This window comes from Chionomys nivalis, chromosome 14 (assembly GCF_950005125.1).
Source record: "Chionomys nivalis chromosome 14, mChiNiv1.1, whole genome shotgun sequence".
Lineage (NCBI taxonomy): Eukaryota > Metazoa > Chordata > Mammalia > Rodentia > Cricetidae > Chionomys > Chionomys nivalis.
In genome coordinates, this window is record NC_080099.1 from 23,935,816 (window position 1) to 23,957,751 (window position 21,936).

The 21,936-nt window shown below is 49.3% G+C and overlaps 1 protein-coding gene across 4 annotated transcripts in view; it reads left to right on the forward strand.

Moving 5' to 3' along the window:
* Arhgef37 (Rho guanine nucleotide exchange factor 37) overlaps nucleotides 1–18,802 on the forward strand; it is a 37,899-nt gene extending 19,097 nt beyond the window's left edge. For 3 of the 4 annotated variants that reach the window (XM_057789167.1, XM_057789168.1, XM_057789166.1), the window contains 9 exons: nucleotides 2,521–2,720; nucleotides 4,247–4,377; nucleotides 4,828–4,932; nucleotides 5,897–6,007; nucleotides 7,506–7,835; nucleotides 10,009–10,137; nucleotides 12,424–12,619; nucleotides 14,121–14,278; nucleotides 15,852–18,802. In XM_057789167.1, the coding sequence (XP_057645150.1) occupies nucleotides 2,521–2,720; nucleotides 4,247–4,377; nucleotides 4,828–4,932; nucleotides 5,897–6,007; nucleotides 7,506–7,835; nucleotides 10,009–10,137; nucleotides 12,424–12,619; nucleotides 14,121–14,278; nucleotides 15,852–16,061 (1,570 nt within the window). In that variant the 3' untranslated portion in view covers nucleotides 16,062–18,802. The remainder of the gene's footprint in view (nucleotides 1–2,520; nucleotides 2,721–4,246; nucleotides 4,378–4,827; nucleotides 4,933–5,896; nucleotides 6,008–7,505; nucleotides 7,836–10,008; nucleotides 10,138–12,423; nucleotides 12,620–14,120; nucleotides 14,279–15,851) is intronic. The other variant, XM_057789169.1, reaches the window with a different exon arrangement.
* The last annotated feature ends 3,134 nt before the right edge of the window (nucleotides 18,803–21,936 follow it).

The window sequence follows — 21,936 nt, forward strand, 5'->3', positions numbered from 1 at the left end:
TTGCTGAACAACTTACCTCTATCCTTGTTTGCCTGAGCCAAGATTTCTATAGGTAGACATTGTCTAGGCTGGGGTTGGTGGAGCAAAGGATTTGTGTGCTTCGAAAATTGCCTGACTGCCCAAGGTCTCAGTCAGTGACATTCCTGTAAGAGTGTAAGAAGCCCTCTTCTGTCGCCTCCCCCCCAGTCTTCTAGGCTATCATTCTGTTCTTATCGTCTATATGAGAGGCGTGTGCAGTTTTCCTCCAAGTTACTTTAAGAAGGCTACAGAGTCAGATGGTGGTGGTGCACGTATTTAAACCCAGGACTCAGGGAGGCAGAGGCATTTGGATCTTTGTGAGTTCAAGGCCAGCATGGTATACTGAGTGAGTTCCAGGACAGCCAGAGATACACAGAGAAACCTTGTTTCGAAAAACAAAACATAACACACACACACACACACACACACACACACACAGAGAGAGAGAGAGAGAGAGAGAGAGAGAGAGAGAGAGAGAGAGGGCTACACATGTTAGCAACTTTCATCATTTTGTCCTGGCTCCTTAATGACTTTAAAAAAAAAAAGAATGCAGTTATGGGGGCTGGAGAGATGGCTCAGTGGTTAAGAGCATTGCCTGCTCTTCCAAAGGTCCTGAGTTCAATTCCCAGCAACCACATGGTGGCTCACAACCATCTGCAATGAGGTTTGGTGCCCTCTTCTGGCCTGCAGGCATACAGACAGAACATTGTATACATAATAAAAATAAATAAATATTTAAAAAAAAAAAGAATGCAGTTATCTCTTTAAGAGCCCCTTGGCCTCTGGTTTGTACTGTGGTGGCAGTTGTCCCTGGGAGGCAGCTGGGTCTTTCCTGTGGAATGTCAATCTAGAATGGAGTTTCCAGAATGCCTGCCCACAGTTATCTGAGCTCAGGACACCCCTGGGGAGAGCAGATGGACAGGGCAAGCATAGTCCACCCGTTGCCATCCTGGGCTCCCACCTGCCATGTCTATTCTTAGCCTCTGAGCAGTTCCTTTGCAGAACATTTGGTCAGGAGGTTTTCCCTTAGGAAGGAGTTGAGGGCTCCATTATAGAGTGCCGATGGCTGGTCCCTGACATCTGAGTTTTGTAGGAGGCACACTGAGACAATTAGGGGCTGGAATTCTTATACACCTGTTGGAGCCATTCCTAAGTTGCCCTTGACCTAGGCAATCCTGATGAAACCCCAGACATCTAGCCTTAGGAGTCTGATGGTCACCTGGGCATCAAAACCATTCCTCACAGTGCTTTTTTTCTTTCTTTCTTTCTTTCTTTCTTTCTTTCTTTCTTTCTTTCTTTCTCTCTCTCTCTTTTTTTTTATTTATTTATTTTTTTTTATTTTTCGAGACAGGGTTTCTCTGTGGTTTTGGAGCCTGTCCTGGAGCTAGCTCTTGTAGACCAGGCTGTTCTCGAACTCATAGAGATCCGCCTGCCTCTGCCTCCTCACAGCACTTTTTAAAAACCATTTTTTTAAAAAAATAAAAGTTCCAAACTGCAGAAAATGAGAAGACATGATGAATAGTCTCATACCTATCACCTTAAACGAGAAAGAGTTAACATATAAATATCCTATCTATTTTTATGTTAAACTATTTAAAGGAAGCTGTGAATGTTCCCCATATAGTCTAAAAATTATGTTCCCATGGTTTTTCAAAGCATTTTTTTAGATTACAAATTTCACACTTATTTGTTTAGCGTGAGAGCATCTCTCTCTCTCTCTCTCTCTCTCTCTCTCTCTCTCTCTCTCTCTCTCTGTGTGTGTGTGTGTGTGTGTCTGTATGTGCATGTGTAGGTCAGAAGACAACTTGTGGGAATCAATTCTCTCTTCCATCATGTGAGTTTTGGAGGTTTACTCAGGTCCTCTGGCTTGGTGATAAATCCCGGTGCCTGCTGAGCCATCCCACTGGTTCTCCAGTGTCTTAAAAGCAATGACCTATTTTGCTAAGTAAACTATGAAGTGGATGACCTCTGAGAGTTGATCTTGGGACATTATCTGAGTAGAGATATGAAGTCACAGTTGAGGGCAGTGGAACAGGTGAGTTCAGAGCCCTGGGGAGAAGAGAGAGATGGAAATGGGGACTTGGGGTACATTAAAAGCTATCGGAGGTCACCAAGGGAGCATATGGAGGAAAGGGGTCTCCAGAATGCTCTAGCATCTGGCAGAAAGAGTAGCTTATGGAATGAGAATACCCTGGACGCAGGGTCTCTGGGTCCTGCTGAGCAACCCCTGCTGAGGAGGAGGATGTGGTCAGCAAGTTTGCTGCTGAGAGGGTGCGCGGGGCTGACAGAGCACTAGGTTTTGAACAGACCGGGAATCAAAGCCCAGGAAGGTCTCTGCCTGCCTGATATCTAGACACCATGAGAATACAGAAAGGCCCACAGGGAGAGAGTGGACTTCCTGTTATCACATTGAGCTAAGTGGCAGAGCTGGGCCACTACCACAAGCCCCCCAGTCCCCTAAAGGATGATCTTTACCTGCCTAATAGCAACCTTCTCCCTCAGGCCTCAAGCTGGACCTTCGGGTCTCAGTTTCTTACTTGTAATTCCTCTGCAGAGGATTACCAAGTACCCCCTCCTGCTGCAGAAAATCCTGGAGAATACACCCACAGATGCACGTGCCCACCCTGTCCTTCAGAGAGCTGCTTCTGCCCTCCAGGATGTCAACAGCAATATCAATGAGTACAAGATGCGCAAGGAAGTGGGTAAGGACTTGCATTTCGGGGTACATCAAGGGCAGCATTTTTAGTTCCAAAACTTGTCCTGAGAATCCTTCATGCTTGTCTAATAAGTGTAAGGCCCTGGGTTTAACGTCCTGTCACCACTGGGAGGAAAGGTGTGTGTGAATGTGTGGGGTGCATCTGCCGCTTCCGTTGCTGCAGTAGATAGGTTTGCAAACTGAAGCAGCATCCATGCATCCTGAAATTCAGCTGCCCACTGAGAGCATGATACTGGAAATTTAGCTCGTGTTTACTTTTAAAAAAGTATTAATTTTTATTTTGTGTGCGTGTGGGCGTTTTGTCTTCATGTGTATCTGTGTACCACAGACTTGCCTTGGAGGCCTGAGGCAGCTGTTGGGTCCTCTGGAGGTAGAGTTACAGGTGGTTGTGAGCCACCATGCATGTGCTGGGCACCAAACCTAGGTACTCTGGAAGAACAGACAGTGCTCTTTTCTCTCTCTCCAACCCTCAGGTTTACTGTTAAAATAATTACCTCAAATTCACAAATATCTGTGGGGCAGAGCATGATACTTCCGTGCACATTACGGTGTGCAATGATCAGACGGAATGGTGGTCAGTATAGATTTTGTTTGTTTCATTTGGGTTTTTGTTTTTTTTGTTGTTGTTGTTGTTTTACTTGTTTCTCTGTTTAACCTTGACTGTCCTAGAACCCACCCTGTAGACCAGGCTGATTCAAACACAGAGGTCTGCCTGCCTTTGCCTCCCAAGTGCTGGTCTTAAAGGCGTGTGCCAACACCACCAAGTTAAGTATATGTTTTTTGTTTGTTTGTTTGTTTTTTATATTTTTGAGACAGGGTTTCTCTGTAGCTTTGAAGCCTGTCCTGGAACTTGCTCTGTGGACCAGGCTGGTCTCGAACTCACAGAGATCCGCTTGTCTCTGCCTCCTGAGTATTGGGATTAAAGAAGTGCGCTACCATCACCCGGCTATGTTGTGTGTGTGTGTGTGTGTGTGTGTTTATACATACTTAGGTCAGTCCAGTTAGTTCCACTTGCGGGGTAAACAGTGTGTAGTACAGTTTGCTTGTCGCCACTGGACCTTAGGAAACAGAGTTAGGTTTCAACCTAGGTTTCAAAAAGACCTGGGGTCTTCAGGTTTCCTCCCATGTGGAGGGGGCAGAGGTACTCAGTGAGGGGAGGGTTTGGTTGACCTTAATAAAACTGTCTGGGGAACCCCAGAAAAGTGTCCCTTTACACCTGCTGTCTTAGGTGATCCTCTCAGTAACCCTGCAAGATGGGAGTTCTCATCTTACAGGAAAGGAAACTGGGGCCCCAAGGAGAGGTGACCTGTTAAAGTACAGCAGGCGGAACACTCTTCACCCAGGACTCATTCCTGGGACAAAGAGGACCCGAGTACTGGATTTCCCAGCATTTACCGTTCTGCTGGATGTAACTTGGTGGAGCAGAGTTCCAAGTCAGGAGGATGCGGTGCTGTTTGCTTCCTGGGTCAGCCTCAGTCACCCACAATGCCCTTTTCTTTGGTGTCACCATAGCTTTAAAGTATACCAAGGTAGAGCAACTGAGCCTTCGGGAGCGGCTGGCCCGCATCAACACGCATACTCTTTCCAAGAAGACCACCAGACTGAGCCAGCTGCTGAAGCAGGAGGCGGGGCTGGTACCCAGGGTGAGTGCGTGCTGGCGGGAGAAGATACAGGGACGAACGCAGGCTGAGGTACCTTTGGACAGCGAGGTGACTGAAGCTGTGAGTGAGGGACCACAAAGAGGCACACCACTTGATTCACCAGTATTGGGGGCCTCTTTGCTTATAGGAGAGCTAGGCTCTGGGCTTGGGCAGAGCGCCAGTCTGAACGGTTCCTCGTAGTTGCTCAGGCTGAGTGTGTACTTCTTCCTCGGCGGTAGCATTGGAGCCGCAGGGCTAAGTAGGCATCCTTATCTCGTTTTCACACAAAGAAGCAGAGGCTCCCAGAGGATGCAACGTCTGCCCCCAGCCACACAGCTAGGAAGCAAGTGAGCTCTGTGACGAGGTTGTCCCTCGTAAGTTCCCGAGGTAGGGAAAACAGCTGCACACTGCCCCCGTGTGGATCTTCTGACCCTCACATGGATGGCCTTACAGACAGAGGACAAGGAATTCGATGACTTGGAGGAGAGATTCCAGTGGGTGTCTCTGTGTGTGACGGAGCTGAAGAGCAATGTGACTGTTTACATGGATAATCTAGAGGTGAGAACCCTGCGGAGTTCGAAGGTCAGACCCACAAGCTGTAGAGGTACCAACTGCAGGGACTCTGGTGTGAGGTGTCAGCCAGGAGGGCTGGCAAGCACACTGTGACCCATAGTCACAAAACTGGGGGCTAAAGACAGCTTCTCACCCCACTGGGTTCTCATGGGTAAGGGTCAAAGATCTCCTGCAACTGGAATTACAGATGGTTGTGAGCTGCCACGTGGGTGCTGGGAAGTGAACCTAGGTTCTCTGCAAGAGCAGCAGGTGCTCTCAATCACTGAACCATCTTCCAGCCCCTTCCTTCCTTCCTTCCTTCCTTCCTTCCTTCCTTCCTTCCTTCCTTCCTTCCTTCCTTCCTTCCTTCCTTCCTTCCTTCCTTCCTTCCTCTTTCTTTCTTTCTTTCTTTCTTTCTTTCTTTCTTTCTTTCTTCTTTCTCCCTCCCTCTTTCTTTTAAAAAGATTTAATTAGTTATTATGCATAGTGTTCTGTCTGCATGTACACCTGCAGGCCAAAAGAGGGCGTGAGATCTCATTACAGATGGTTGTGAGTCACCATTTGGTTGCTGGGGTTTGAACTCAAGACCTCTGGAAGAACAGCCAGTGCTCTTAACCACTGAGCCATCTCTCCAACTCCAGCCTTTTCTTTTTTAATGCCTTGATTTGAATGGGAGCAGTTCATTGTCTTACAGAAAAACTAATAAAATCTATAGAACATGGACCTGGCAAAGAATCGCCCAGGGGGCACACAGATAGGTGTGATGTTCCTGGGCCCCAAAGGAGCGGGGAGATGCAGACTCCCGCTTGGCAAGACCCTTCTAGTCCTCTAGGGTGGGCAGGAATAGAGTGGTTATGTGCGTGGTTGTTATGTAGAGGGCCTGAAAAACTGCCTGGGAGGTCTGCTGAATTGGGGGTCAGGAGTAAGACGGCCATGGTGGGACCTAACCACCAGTCTTCGTTGGTGCCAGGCTTTCCTCTGCTTCCGGCCACACGAATGGAGTCTGGACATTCCTGGGGGTCCTGCCGAACAGTACTGTGGTCTGGCAAGGGACCTTCAGCTCGAGGCCTTCCTGCAGTTTGTGAGTGGGATTTCTACTCCTCCCCCCCACCCCCGCCCCACTCCTTTGATAGGCAGGTGGTGGCACCGAGAAGAGTAATATTTAGAAGTCAGGCACTTATACAATTGTCGTATCCAGTAGGGAAGGGAGAGCTATTCCTGCACTTACTGATAAAAATAGCCCAACCGATGTGCAGCGAGCCGCACCCTGTACCAGGCGCCGTGCCCACCTTTTCCATTCTTGACCTCATTTACCCCTTGACATGTACTTTGGGGTGAGACACTATTAATAGCCCCATTCTGCTAATGGGAGCTCAGGGCCCAGAGAGCGCCATCTTCTGGGTCATTTACACAGATGAGGTCTGAGTTACAGAGCAGCATTTTATGCAAAACCTGTATCAAGCACTTTACATAATAACAACACTGGTTATTTTGTACCAGGAATTGAGAACCTTCCCTGGGCCGCACTCTGTGTACACTACATACCATCTGCATTATCAAACCATAAGCCAAGACTCAGCGAGGTTAGAGCAAGGCTTCTGAAGCTTTTCCACAGCAACCGCATTACCTGAGGAACTTTATGTGACCTGGGTATATAGGTATATATAACAGATACCCGTTATAATTTACTGATAATAAATCATAAGGAAATTTATTTTAAAACAATTCTTTGGTATGCTATAATTTGACTATTTATTAAAAGTAAAGTCTGTGCACTAATGAGATGATATGCTGTTTATTTTTAAATAAGGGGTTATATCTTGGCCTAATACTTGATATAGATATAAGATCTCAAGACACAGAACATCTTCAAAGAGTCTCAGAGTTGATGAAAATTTTGATTTTATAGTCATCAATGCTGAGGCCGTCACTTCACATAAAACACATTTCAGAATTTTGGGTTATCATATATTCAGAAAACTTGTTGTCAGGGTTTCTGTCCTGCCCAGTTCCCGTAATCATTAAGTCCCAAAGAAATCACACAGAGATCTACATTATTTACAAACTAATTGACCTAGTAGCTCAGACTTCTCATTAACTCTTATATTAGTCCATTATTCTTGTCTATGTTGGCCACGTGGCTTGGTACCTTATTCGGCGGGGTAGTCACATCTTGCTTCTTCTGTGGCTGGGACAGGACTGCGGGCCAAGCTTTCCTCTTCCCAGAATTCTCCTGTTCTCAATGACCTGCCTCTACTTCCTGTCTGGTAGTCCTGCCTGTACTTCCTGCCTGGCTACAGCCAGTCACCATTTATTTAAAATATAATTGACGGGAATACAGACCATTGTTCCACCCCAGACTTTTACTGTTGCCAAATCTTTTTCAACATCCATGTTCATTCCCAACCCCACGTGGATTGTGACCCACAGTTTAGGCAGGTAGAGATTAGGATACGTTACAAGTTATAAGGTGTCAAGGGAGGGGGCCTGGGACCCCAGCTCCCTGCCCCCAGCATCCCTCCAAGCCCCTACCCTTTGCTACCTCCTAACCCATCTCTCAAGTTCTCCTCTCCCCGCAGAAGCAGCGACTGAAAGGCCTAGTATGGGACCCACTGTGTAGCCTGGCCAGAGCCCTGGTTGGCCCTCAGAACTTGATCAAGAAGCGTCTGGACAAACTCTTGGACTTCGAGCGAGTGGAAGAGAAACTGCTGGATGTGGGTAGTGTGACCTATGAGGAGGAGGCAGCCCGGCACACATACCAGGCACTCAACTCCATGCTGGTGGCCGAGCTCCCGCAGTTTAATCAGCTAGTCACACAGTGGCTGGGCCAGATCCTGTGCACATTCGTGGTCCTGCAGAAGGACCTTGCCGACCAGGTCCTGCGAAGGGCAGAGAGCAGCATGGCCCTGGTAAGGCTGCTGGGACCACGGCTGTGGTAGAGCACAGTCAGGCAAAGCCCTAGCTGTTGTCAGGACAGAAATCGAGATAAATAGGCCACTGGGACCTAGGACCTAGCGGGGATCCTCGAGATGTCTCTCTTGCCTTTTCTCCCTCCTTCAGTTAGTGGAGACAGAGGCCAGGCTGAACTCTAGGCCACCCTAGGTCATCCTGGGACTCAGGAGCAAGGGGGGTTTTTCTGGGAAAACAGTAGCAGACCCATCCCTGAAGGAGATGACGAGATGGTGGCAGAGATAGGAGTCTCTTCTATCTGATCAGGAGTAGATGTGTCCAGTTGGGTCTCCTCCTGGTACTGCTAGCAGTCATTTCCTGGCGAGCACTTGTCTGCCTGCTTGGCCCCCTTTCCAGGCAGTGTCGCCCTCGGTCCTCAGGGCAATCCTGTACATTATGTGGTCCTTTCATGTTCGAGAAGCCAAGGCCCAGAGAGGGAAAGCGGCTCGTGCACAGATAGATGCACAGCGGACAGTAGGTTTTGATCCCTGACTGTGCAGTGATAGAACTCTGAACACGGGGCTCAAGAGTCTTTCAGAAGGATCTATCCGCTGAAGGCGTGAATAGATCTTAAAGAGCGCTACGCAAGCCACTACCACGAGCTGGTCCAGGAGGGAATTGGTGGCGGTTTCGCATCTTACTCTGGATGTCTGAGTCAGAGCTGAATGGCTCATGAATCAAGCCTTGGGAACCATTTCTATGCTTTGCCTTCTGTGTTTCCCTGTCAGCTGACTCCCTACCCCTGACTCTCCCGCATCTCTGCTTCCTGTCTCCTGACCTCTTCACTCCAGCCAACTCTTCAATCCAGGGCCCTGTGTCCCTCCCTCCAATACACTGCCTGAGTGCCACCGTGTCTCTTTCTACAAGCTCTTCTTCAACTGGAAATCCCTCTCAACTGTCCCCCAGGCCTCTCTCAGTGTCTACCATTCAGTGACAGATGAACCAGTCTTTTCAGGAAGCATTCAGAATTCGTGCTGCTCTGGAGGAGTGGGAGCTTTCCCGTCCTTACCCTCACCAGCAGAATTTAAGTCACATTGCTGCTCAGTGCTTACCAGAGCCTGCCTTCTGCTGGAGCAGTGGGGATCCACGTTTCCCTCAGCTGGGGGTTGGAGGGCAAGGATATGAGTGGTTCCTCTTCTGGCCCTCATCAGTATTTTGTACAGGACTCTGCCTCAGGCCCAGTGCGAAAAGAAGAATGAATTTGATTGGCTAATTCTTTGACTGTCTTCCAGTCTCTCCCTTTCCTACCAGTCTGCAGTCTGGGTGGGCAGGGCTAGGAATGCCAGTCTAGGGAGGTTTATAGCCATAGGAAGTGTGTGTATGGCAGGGGTGGGGAAGGGGTAAGCAGTCGGGGTGTCTCCTGATTGGTCTGTGCTATGGCCAGGGCTTGCCTAGGATTGCTGCCAATCCTCCCTTGAATGTATCCAATGGGTCATTCACCTGGCCTCACTCCTGCAGTGCATGGCAAAAACTGTCTTCTCTCTGCAGCCCAGGAGAAAGGTCCTGTGTCTCTCACAAATAAAAGTGGGGAGTCTGGCAATCACCCAGAGGGCTGGACACATCTCTCGGCTGTGGGGTCTCGCTCACTCTAGAGCTGTCTGAAGAGAAGGTGGGCAAGCCTTAGCCTTAACAGGGTTGGCACCTCACGGGGGAGCTCAGAACAGCCTGGGTTATAAGCAATATAAGCCATGCTAAAGTAGGTGGGGTACAGAGAACAGAATGACCTGACCCCAGGAGGGGTCAGGGCTCGAGCACAGCCACTTATAGATCTGCACTGTTTGGACGCTGCCTTTCTCCCCATCTCCTGCCTGTTTGCCTTCCTGGATGGGCTGGTTTTCAGGCAGGCTTTGTTTCTGTGTGGTGGCGGCCAGAGAAGGCCCAAGCCTGTACCTTTACTCCTCGGAATCCAAGGGAAGGGGAACGGCTGTGTTCTAAGCCTTTGCACACCGCATCTGACAGAAGAGCCTGGTCTAAGTCCCTTGTTCTCCCTTGATCGAAGCACAGCAGCTTAGGGGACAGGATGGTGGGCAGACAAAAAGAGCAACCAGATGTCTGGGACTAGAGGGTGGGTGCACAGGCACCCCTGGGCCCCTTCTCCTGCAGAGGCTCTGCTGACAGCATCTTCCTACCCAGCTGCCTCATTACCACGTTTCGGAGCCGGACTTCCGGAAGCTGCTGGAGGACACACTAGGCCAGAACAGCAGCCAGCTCCGCTTCGTTAAAGAGAGCTTTGAGAAGGTGCTGCCACCCCCCACCACTCAGGTAAGTGTCTCTCCTCCCCTGAAGTCAGCAGTTCTCCTGCAGTGGGGTGAGCTTCGTTCACGCCTTTCTCTTATTTCTTTCCCATTACTCATGGAAACATTTCTTCTTGTTGTCTCTCTTTCTGTGGGGGGAAAAAACCAAACCAAACCCATATCCCAACACACACACAGGCACACACACACACACTCAGGCACACACACACACTCAGGCACACACACACACTCAGGCACACACACAGGCACACACACACACAGGCTATCTCCTAATCTACTTGAACAGCATACCTAGGCAGCCTGTGTTATTGTATTTTATTTTACTTTCTGTTGATTTTTTTTTCTTTGTTTAGCTAGATTTTCACGTACCTCAAGCTGGCCTTGAACTTGTTACATAGCTAGGGCTTAGTCTGAGGCAGCTGTGAAAAGAGAGGGCTCCAGGGATCGGGTGACATCTGGATTTGAGAAAACTGAAAGTGCCTTGAGTCACACATGAGACGTGAAATCTCAAGCCAGCACGTGACTTCCCTGAAGGGACCAGTGGTTCCGGGGATGCAGAGAAGCAAGTGGGGCAGGTAAAGGCGGTCTCCATGACTGGCAGAGGGCAGAGGGCAGCCACCTGGGGGAGGCTATCTCCTGTGGCCCACTGTTCCACCCTCAAGCTTCAGCAAGTTCTCACAAGGAGGCCATGGACTCTGCAAGTAGGGGAAAAGGGAGGAGACAGAAAACGCACATTGGGAACCTCCTTTCTCTTTCTCCTTAAAATCTTTCTCGTTGGAGAAGCAATCTATTCCTTCCATAGAAAACAGCTGTGAGTCATGTGAAAACCAAGCAAGAAGAAGTGATCCTCTGCGTTACAGTCTGTGGGGAGGGACGCCCCTCCTGTCCTCTCTCCCCGCAGGCAGCACAGACCTCTGAGTTCTTCCCTGTTCTGGCTGCAGGCATAAAAGCCAGCAGAAGTAGGGTGACTCTGGACGGGGCAGTCCTGGTCGTCTTTGTGTACCTTCTCTGGGGACTCCCAGGTGCTGCTCTCCTCTGAACTGGTTGAGACTGGATGGATTTGAGAAAGAAGGCACAGGGTTTTGTGATTTGTAATGATTTTTCCCCCTGACTTTTGAGACAGAGCTCACTGTGTAGCCAAGGCTGGCCCTGAACTCAGAGCCGCCTTCCTCTGCCGCCCAGGTGCTGAGATCAAAGGTGTGCATTCTGGTTCTTAATGCTGACTCCGCATCAACGTCAGGGCCAGGTTCTATACCCAGACGTCCCTGACAGACATGGATGTCTACCTGCCCTTTACCCAACATCTCCCTAGTCCAAAATAACCTCATGCAGTGCCGAGAGTACATGCAGGCATATACACACAGTGTAAGCAGAGAATATAGTAATATATTTGCACATTTAGCTTCCCCTTGGTTTTACAAAAGGGGATATAATCATATTTGAATTCCATCTTGGTAAAACTTTTGCTGAAAATAGTGAATAACAGAAATGCCAGGCAGTTTGGGAAGGAACTGAGATCCTAAATCTCTCTCTCCAGCAAGATGGTAATTTCTGCCTGAGCGAAATCTACTGTATTTTTTTTAAAGGTTTATTTATTTATTATGTATACAGTGCTCTGCCTGCATGTATACTGGCAGGCCAGAAGAGAGCACCAGATATCACTGTAGATGGTTGTGAGCCACCATGTGGTTGCTGGGAATTGAACTCAGGACCTCTGGAAGAACAGGCAGTGCTCTTAACCTCTGAGCCATCTCTCCCAGCCCCCTGCTGTATGTTCTTGCTGCACCAGTGCATCGTGTCCTTGCTGTACAAACCGTGCTCTGGTGCCTTCCACATAGTAGGTGCCCGATACTTGTGGAGTGGAAACACTGAGTCACAGCTAGCTGTCCTTCATCCATGGTGTGCTAGGGGCAGTGTGGTCCTGTATTGGCCTCTGAAGAAGTCAGATGACTAAGGCCCTGATGTACCATGAAGCCCACAACCTGGTATGGTTCAAAGACCTGGATAAGGCATTTCCTGTGGAATGACTAGCTGGGGCTTATGCACAGAATTTGGGGCCCAGTCCTACCAGTTCTATAACTGACAGATATCCACACTTGAATTAATTGAAAGTTTCTCCTAAAATGCCATTGGAAGCTGAGAGCCAGCCATGTAGTAGAGGGTATGGTGGTCCCCATTAGAACGGACCCTTCAGTGACAGGTAGGAACGAACAAGATTCTCAGCTCTCAACTCATGTTGGCACCAGCCTTGACATTTAACACAAGCTCCTGTGTCTGTTCTCTGCTCTCTCAGCCACTCCTCCCAGGCTCTGAATACCAGCTTCAGGCTCTCCTGACTCGATACGGCCCCGGGAAGCTATACCAGGTGACAAGCGACATCAATGGGACTGGGACTCTGGACTTGACCCTGCCACGGGGCCAAATTGTGGCCCTTCTACAAAACAAGGATACCAAAGGCAACAGCAGTCGCTGGCTGGTGGACACAGGGGGTATGTGGACCTCTAAGCTCTTCATCCTCTTTTGGGAGAGCCAGCTGCCAAGAGCTGATAGGGAGGCAGGGATGCGCTTGTGTGCCAATCTGGCTCTGCAAATTCAGGAGACAGGAGGCCAGAGACAGATGCAGTGGCTCAATCTGTTTACAGTGACTCAGTGGTACATGAACTGTTGATAAGATTCAGGCTAAATTTCCCATCCAGTTCCTGGATGCTGTGCAAGCAAGACTAGCCTTTGAGAACTTACATGCTATTGGGTGATACGATGTATGGAAGGAACTTGAATAGTACCTTGAAAAATACAGATGAGTGATGAGAAGGGATGATCGGATTCCAGCCGCACTCTCAGAATCTGATTTAGGCCTGGGACAGTAAGATCTTTACTGGTTGTGGCCTTGGGATGTGCTGCTGAGGTCTGGGGTTCATGCGTAACTGGGATGAAGGGAAGCTCTAGTGTGAGCCCAGGCTAACAAAATAGCCCAGCAGCGTCTTGTAAACGTGAGGGTTGCACAGGATTCTTGTTGGAGACCCACAGGCAGTTGTTTCGCTGTTCCATAGTGATATAATAGCTACTTAAGCACTTTTATGTGTATTATAAAAAATGCAGATAGTTCACAAGCTCATGATGGTATTGATATTACTCCACGGCATACAGCCAAGCTTTAGAAAGCAAACCAGTTTTTAACAATTGAGTGGAGCAATGTATGGTGGTGCATACCTGTAATCCCAGCATTTGGGAGGCAAAAACAGGAGAATGACCATAAGTTCAAGGCCAGCCTGACTGTCTAGGGAGATCTAGGGACCGTACAGTGAGACCTTGTCTAAAATAATGATAATAAATTTAAGAAATAAATAAAATAGAAAGTGGTATGGTTGAAAAACACATCTGTGGGAAAATAATATAAGGAGCATTAGAGGAAGGTTCCGGGGTTTTCCTCCGTGGGTGATCTCAGGGAGGCTGAGCTCAGTTGCATAAGCAGAGGTAGTGACAGTGACACAGACTGACCTCAGATTGGTGTGGAGACTGTAACTTTACCTGGGAAGCAGGAAATGATGGATGTTCACCATGACAGCAGCTGGGCAGCGCAAGGGTAGGTGCTGGCCAGAAGGAGCCCAGAAGGATAGCATCGCCAGTAGAAGGCTGTCCTGGTCCTGAGAGCTGGGGGAGCAGCCTTGCTCTGGGTGGCCACTAGAGGGACACGAGCAGTAGTGCCACCAATGGGAAACAGTTGTCATGCCAGCCCAAGGATGAACATCTGCCAGATGTTTCAAATCCCGTCAGCTGTCTCAGTGGAGAGAGCCTCTGTCACTGGAGCAAGCAGCAGCTAGGAGCAGTGAATACAGGTGGGGCGGTGGAGGGAGCTCTCAGGGTTCCCGAATGATCTTGTACCGTCCCTTTAATGCTGGGAAGCCAGGCACTCGTATTTACTGGCTTTCCCTACCACTGAAAGGCTAGGAAGCTGACTGGCAGCCACTGAACCTTCTCCATGTTTCCTAGGACACCGGGGATATGTGCCTGCTGGAAAGGTCCAGTTGTACCACCATATCATCCCCAGTGAGGAGCTCAGAGGCCAGACAGGCACACATGAAGACTACTGGCTTCCAACTCCAGAGCCCACCCAACCCTCTGTCCCCACTGTCCCACACGTGACCCAGGTGAGTCTGGGAGAGGGCTGAGGGCTTGCCACTCCTCATCTGCTTAATCTACGATTAAAGGGCCTGCTCTTTGTGAGGTCAGGCTGTAATCAGTGATAAGTTCTTATCCTGGCCAGGGGTGGGACCCAGAGAGAGGGACTTCCCTTGAAAACACCAGGGAGTTAATCCATCACCCCCACCAGCAGGGCAAACGGGAGGCCCCCATTCACTCAGTATTTGCCAGGTGCGGCACTAAATGAGAGTGAAGGTGCGGGACAAGCTTACGACCTGGGGGAAATGGTGATTAGATTAGCAGTGTGAATGTGTGAGTAGATGCAAGATTCCCTGCTGTGCCCACGTCCAGAGTTCCAAGAATAGAGAGTTAGCAAAAAATACGCTAACTCATATTTTAAATTACCCATCTCTATTAGCTGTATATCTCCACGAGGCTGTGGCTTACCAGATAAAGTTTTGGCATCTGTCTCTGGGACTACATGGCTTCTCTTGACTCCGCCTTCTTTCTCCCAGCATTCAGTTTAGTTTCCCCCCTCCCCTCACCTAGCTCTGCTCTACCCTATCACAAGCTCAAAACAGCTTCTTTATTAACCAATGGTATTCATAGCATACAGAGGGGAATCCCACATCCTAAAGGGTAGGATGTTGTTATTGACACTTGTAGATGATTGCAATAAGGCATAGGGAAGTTAGACAGTAGTTTGATTAATGCTTCCCTCCCCCCCATTTTTTTCCTTTGAGACAGTGTTTCTCTGGCTGACCTGGAACTCACTCTGTAGACCAGGCTGGCCTTGAACTCACAGAGATCCACCTGCCTCTGCCTCCCTGAGTGTTGGGATTAAAGGTGTGCGCTACCATCGCCCTCCCTTCTTATTGTTTTCTCAGGCTCAATTTTTTTTCCCCTAAAAAGGAGCCGTGTCTCCCAAATCTCACTATTCCAGGTTAAAAACTGGGCTGGACAGATAAACCAACTCCCTAGATCAGAGAAGGGAGAGGCTGCTGAGGCTACCCACAAATGTGGCTGTAGAGGTTCAAGTATACCTGCTCTACTGGGTGGTGGTGGTACATACTTTTAGTCTGAGCACTCGGGAGGCAGAAGCTAGAAGCCGGCAGATCGCAGAGCTCAAGGCCAGCCTAGTTTACAAAGTGAGTTCCAGGACAGCCAGGGCTGTTACACATAGAAACCCATCTAAAAAAAAAAAAAAAAAGAGCCCCTGTTCTGAAATCAGGCAGACCTGACTGTTTAGCTATGTTATTGTCATAATTGTGAGTTCCTGACTTTTCTAAGTCTCAATTTCTGGGGAAAAAAAATGGGGCAACTACAGGGATGGCATTGTTAAAAACCAAAGCCTAGAAAACTGTTAGAACAATGGTGGCCACACAGAAATTACTAGCCACAGTGCTAGCGGGCATAGCGTCTTCAGGGCTAAGAACGTGCTTGGGAAGTGATGCATGGCCAGCAATAGAGACTAGTGTGTGTGTGTGTGTGTGTGTGTGTGTGTGTGTGTGCGAGGACGACACCCCTGATGGACTGAGTTCAGCATCCTGACCATTTCCGTGTCGTCCCCGTGTGTTTTAGGTGGTGGCAGCGTACCCTTTTGTGGCCAGGAGCCCCCACGAACTGAGTCTCCAGGCAGGCCAGCCTGTAACCATCCTAGAAGCCCAGGACAAGAAGGGGAACCCAGAATGGAGCCTGGTGGAAGCGAATGGACAGAGGGGATACGTGCCTTCCAACTTCCTGGCCAGGACCCCGGGCCCAGCTCCCTGGGGCTGGAGCCTGCCCTCTTAGCCCGCCCTCTTTGGAGCCCCCATTTCTAAGGAAAGAGAGAGGCTTTAAGGCTGTGTGACCTAGCAGGCTTGATGCGAAGCAAATGGGGTGGGAGAGAAGTGAGGGCATTCAGAAGGCAGGAGGAAGTGGCGCCTTACAGAATGGCTGGTGTGGGCGGCCACGTGGGCGGTCCCAGCATTGTCACTCATCTGCACAAAGAAGCCACCTCCACGCTAGGACTTAACTAGGACTTGCCACAGCTTGAAGCTGGTCCCACCTGTGCCTCTTGCCTCTTTCATGTCTGGGATGAATGTTGCCTGTGTACCAGGTAGCCGCAGATGGGGGGCATCACTGAAGAAGAGCTGCCTGGCTCAGTAGTCCACTTCCCACGATGCTGCCAGAAGCCACCATTGCTCACCAGTCACCTTTACTTTCTTGTTGCCTCGAGTTGAGCTACTGCGAACAGTGAACTGTGGAGAACCCTGCTCAGGGGGAAGCCCTGGGCACAGGCGGTTCTCCACTGGCTCTGGGAATGGGTATGACCTACGCACAGTTCTGGAATGTGCCTACAAACCCAGAGGTGGTTCCAGGGAAGATGGGGATTTGAGGGTGGATTAGCAGGGTGTGTGGGGCTGATGGCAACGGTGTTTCCTATTGCTGTTTTCTTTGGACTAGGCCACAAAGGGACTTGGCAGTCAATCACAGGGGAAGCTCTGTGAGATGGGTGACTGCTGGCTTGGTGGGTTTGGTAGGAGAGGAATAGCTTGGTTTCCCAGTGCTGGATTGAAGAACCAGGGAAACCCAGGTGGCTTAGGTTTGCCTCAGAGGGTCTAGAAGCAGCAGAGAACCGTTGTGAGGTGGATGTGGGGTCTTAGGCATAGGATACAAGCGCAGTTTTCCACCAAGAAGGAACTAAGTCACAGGGTACAGTAAGGACAAGAGACTAAGGATGCAGAGGCCCCTTGTCAACCAGGAAGTGTTACACTGTGCAAATATGGTCAGTGGCGTCAGGCTGGCCCAGTCCTTGGCTGGCCTGGGTTAGCAGTGAAGCAGTCCTGTCCTGTCACCACCTCTCAGGTCTGTGCCAACAGTGCCCTCTCTTAAACCCATGCTCTGCTTTGAGGTCCAGTCTACATGGATTAACATTTTGAGACATGCCCTGTTAGGGGATGTTGTTTTCTATTAACCTCAAGGAGTGTGCAAACTAACAAGGTTAGGAAATCACTAGGTGATATAATCTCATGGGACCATGATAAACACACAGTAATTGTCTGTAGCTGATGATCGTATGACATACGACCGGAGTACGGTCTAACTGGCCAAAGTCCCAGTGCCTAGTACTTGGTGAGCAAGGCATTTCTCAAATCTGGAAACAGAAGCCCCTTAAAAGTAGATCCTGTTCCAGGATGACAGAACTACTGGGGCATCGTCGGGTGTAGTTACTACTGGACAATGTCCCTCGGCTGTTTCTCTAGATCAAGAGTCATTGGAAGATCCCAAGATTGAAAAAGGTGACCCACTGTGACCTTTGTACAACTGACAAATTAGGGATCAACCCTCTTGAGCCAGAGTGTAAAACAGGTAGCTATTTCAGTGTTTTCAAGACGACATCTGTTTTACAGCTCAAGTGCCTGTTGGTTAGCTCTGGCTCCTGAAGGGCTCTTGAGAAAGACATCCCTTTCTGTGTCAGACCATCTGCAACGCGCCTCCCCTGGGCTTGTTAAAGCACGAAGCCTGTCTGACGCAAGAGCAAGACTCCCCAGTCCGTTTCCCAATCTCAGGTTCACTCCAAGATGTTCTCAGTTCACTTTTCCTTTCTGTTTCCTTCTCAGCCTCCTGGTAAAAAGAGGAAGCAGGGACAGAAAGGTATCAAAGCAGGACCTGTACCTGTAGCTTCCACTCATTTTGTCTGACAGCTCATTGTATGTTGAGACTCTATCTGGGGTTCTTAGCATGGCTGCTTGCTGCAATAACCTGGGTAGCTCTACGCTGCAGCAAACCAGGAGCCCACCCAGAGACAGCTGACGTCTTCAGGTTGGGTATGGCCATGGCCTTGGGCTTCAGGAAGGTAACCAGGTGAATCTCACAGGCAGCTGCCTTCAGGACCTCTCTCCTAGACACGCAAAGGTAAACAGAGGCAGGAAAGGGTAAGTTAGGTTGTGCCCCAGCTGGGCTTTATGCTCGCTATCCAAGCAGGAAGCTTTAGAGGCAGTTTGGAATAGGACAGCCTGTTCTGTCAGGGCCCAGAATATGTATTTATTAAGTGCCATTAAAGGGGACCTGAACAAAATTGGTTGTTCTTGTAGGCATAAGGGAGAAAAATGAAATACACTTAGGACCAAGGCTATCTCATGAAGGGGAAATAAAAATGTACTCAGTACATGCGGGTTATGGTTTCTCAGACCAGCAGTGAGATTAAAAGTCACTGGAGAGTGAGAGAAGGCATGCTGAGAAGATGGAGCATGGTCTGGATTTTCTCCAGGGGACTCTGTGTAATGTGCCTTTTGCCCCCGATGCCTAGAGCCATCGCACTGTGTCTTATTTCACTCTTGGGCTGTCACGTGCTCACTCACAAAGATACTTGCCTAAGAATGGAACAGAACTCCCAGGAGTTCACATGGTATCCTTGTTCCTCAAGTGAAGACAGAATCCGTTAACTCGTTGAGATCCAACTTAGTTTAGGATACAAGGAGATTGTGTTATTCAAGGGGAGATGAATGAATTCTTGGTTAGCATGATGCGCATGATGGGAATGGCTGGCAATAAAGGGCTTTCTGTGACTCCTGCTGCTGGCTAGTATACCGTTCATTCACCGCTCTTGCTAGATATGAAAACGTGTCTTGTTCATTCATGTGTTTGAGTGTTGGCTGCACACCCTTGGCGCCTCCAAGATTTGGGCATTGTTGCTGGGTATACAGCAAGACATCAGATAGTTGAATTGTGTCATTTCTGAACCCACAGTCTGGGCAGGGAGGTAGACAAGTCAGCCCTCAGTTCTGAGTATAAGTGTCAGGATAGGGATAGGGCAGAAGCTGGAGGCCAAGGGAGGTGCTGAGCTCTGACCTGGACTTGGTGACCGAGGAGGGCTTCCTAAAGGAAGTGATGTATGACCTCAGACCCAATGAACACCTGACCTTAGGTGGTCAGGAGGGCATATGCAAAAACTAGAGGCAGCAGACGGCAAAACTGAAAGACTATGGAACCAGAATGCAGGGATGGAGGGATAGGGCAGAGGCAGCAAGAGACGTGTTAGTTGGGGCCTGGAGAGATGGCCTCGGAGGTTAAGAGCACTGACGGCTCTTCTAGAGGTCCTAAGTTCAATTCCCAGCAACCACATGGTGGCGCACAACCATCTAATGAAATTTGGCGCCCTCTTCTGGCGTGCAGACAAACATGCAGACGGAACACTGTATACATAATAAGAGAGGGGCAGGTGGTTAGTCAAGCCAGCAAGGTAGAGAGTTTCAGATTGTCTATGGGAGCCAATGACGCAGTTAAAGGAGAGGAGTGAAATGCTCAGGGCTGCAGTTTTTGGGAAATCACCTGGCTCTGGCTAGGTGCCTGATGACGACACTTTACAAGGACAGAGCGTGCTGCTTCGTTTCAGAACCTTCTAAGCCTCTGTCATGAGCCCCAAGTTAGAGGTGTCTAACACATATCACATAGATAAACATCACAGAAGGTGCAGTAACACTCAAACCCCGTTTTTAGGAAATCCCCTCCTAACTGGAGGCATACTAGGGTCACACAACTTTCTGGGCCTGCAGAGTTCAGTACTGCTGACAACATAGGACTTGCTGGAACAGGCTTAGAGGTGCTAAGACAAGGGGGAGATTTGGGGGGCTGAGGTGGTCATGGTGGGACTCACAGGAAGAGATGGGGGTAGATTCTGGACCTTGAAGAGAAGCAAGATTAGGAAACCAAATGGGAGATCTCCAGCTAGAGGAAGCTCTTGGGAAGCCCGGCACAGACACATCAGGGCAGATGTGCACACAAACTCATGGAGACTGTGACAGCAGGCACATGCCACCATGCTTGGGAAGCAGAGGTAGGTGAATCTCTGAGTTCGAGGTCAGCCTGGTCTAGAAAGTGATTTTTTGTTTGTTTGTTTGTTTTTTTTTTCGAGACAGGGTTTCTCTGTAGCTTTAGTGCTAGAAAGTGATTTCTAAGACACCAGGGCTACATAGAGAAATCCAGTTGACAGAGAAAGAGAGAGGAGGAGGGAAAAATCAGTTTTCTTCAATAAAGTGACACTGGATGTATCAACCATGCTCGGAAATGGTTGACCAACACAAATCAGTCTTTATGGTAGGTTAGTGTTTTGTTTTTCTTAATTTTATTTTATTTTTAAATATTTATTTATTATGTATACAATATTCTGTCTGTGTGTGTATGTCTGCAGGCCAGAAGAGGGCACCAGACCTCATTACAGATGGTTGTGAGCCACCATGTGGTTGCCGGTAATTGAACTCAGGACCTCTGGAAGAGCAGTCAGTGCTCTTAACCTCTGAGCCATCTCTCCAGCCCTAAAATAGAATTTTTTTAAAAAGAAATGAGACAAAAAGAAAGGGTTTGAATGGTTGAATGTTGATGCTAATGGAGAAAAAAATATGTAAATTGTGACCACCAGGGGGCAGCAGGGCCCTTCCATTCATCCATGGAGATTTTGGGGAGGCACCCTTGGGCTCAAACTGAAATGCCAATGCAGGTAGCTGGGCCAGTGAGGCAGAGAGAAAGGCTGGGGGCGGGACATTAGGGAAGAATGGGGACTGCAGTGGATTGGAGCTGCCTACCACATTTGAAGCGTTGCAGCTTCCTGGCTCCAAGTCAAGTGCTGCTAGCTGCATCTGCGCGCCCCTGGCGGCTTCAGACTGGATGACTTCTCAGACTAAGCCAGAGGGCGGAGGTTTTGTTAGACTTTTATTACTTTTGCTTGTTTCATTTTGTCCTAAGCCAGGCTTGCCCCTCGCTTGCAGCAATTTTCCTTCCTCAGCCTCTGAAGCACTGGGATTCCAGGCGTGCGCTGCCATGCCCAGCCTTGCCCTCCTCTTCATATGGAAATCTCTATGTGGTCTACAACAGGCCCACCTTTGTACCTATGACTGCATGTGGGTTGACTGTCCTGGGTGGAGGATCTCCCCAGAAGAAACAGGTTTGTGTCTTGACTTCACTGGACATGAATTTCACTCCCTTGGATTTTTGGGACGTGTGGGTTCCCCCTGGTGTCATTCCTCTTGGTTACTACTGATGTCAGTTTTCTGTCAACTCCTTGCACTTACCAGTGAGGGCCACAGAGAACTGGTCACCAAGGTTCTCGGAGAAAGTGAATGGCATATGGCACACGGGTGGATAAATCCCCTTTCCCAGAGGGCTCGGCTCATCTACGCTCAACCACAGAGTTGTCATTGCCGTGGGAGAGCTTGAGAAGAGATGGAGGGAGTTTATAAAGGTTGAAGGGCCTGTTTGCCTTCCTGCAGGAGGCCTAGTAAGGAGGGATGGCCACAACCCTGTATAGAAGCCCCTGTCTGTGTGCTTGTCATGAGTCCTCAGGAATCGGGGTCTCTTTGGAAACTGGTGGCGTCTGAGCTCTTCACAGTGGCTGCAGATGGAGGCCATCCCTGATTTCCCAGTGGCTCAGGCAGAGGGAGGGCGGAAACGGTAGCCATGCTTGCTGAATGGCTTGCTCCCTCCCATCTTCCTGGTTTCCTGCGCTGGCAGGTGTGAAACATTTCCAAGGCTCCTTTGCCCTCTGCTCAGCTGGTAGGTTGGATCCAGGGGAGGCCCTGGCCGGTGGGAGGAGCCAAGGTAACCCCTGCCCTTCTCTGCTTATCTGCTAGAGGGTGGTCTTTACTGTGCTTCCATCTCCTGGCCCCTAGCCACGCTGCACGGGCCTGGC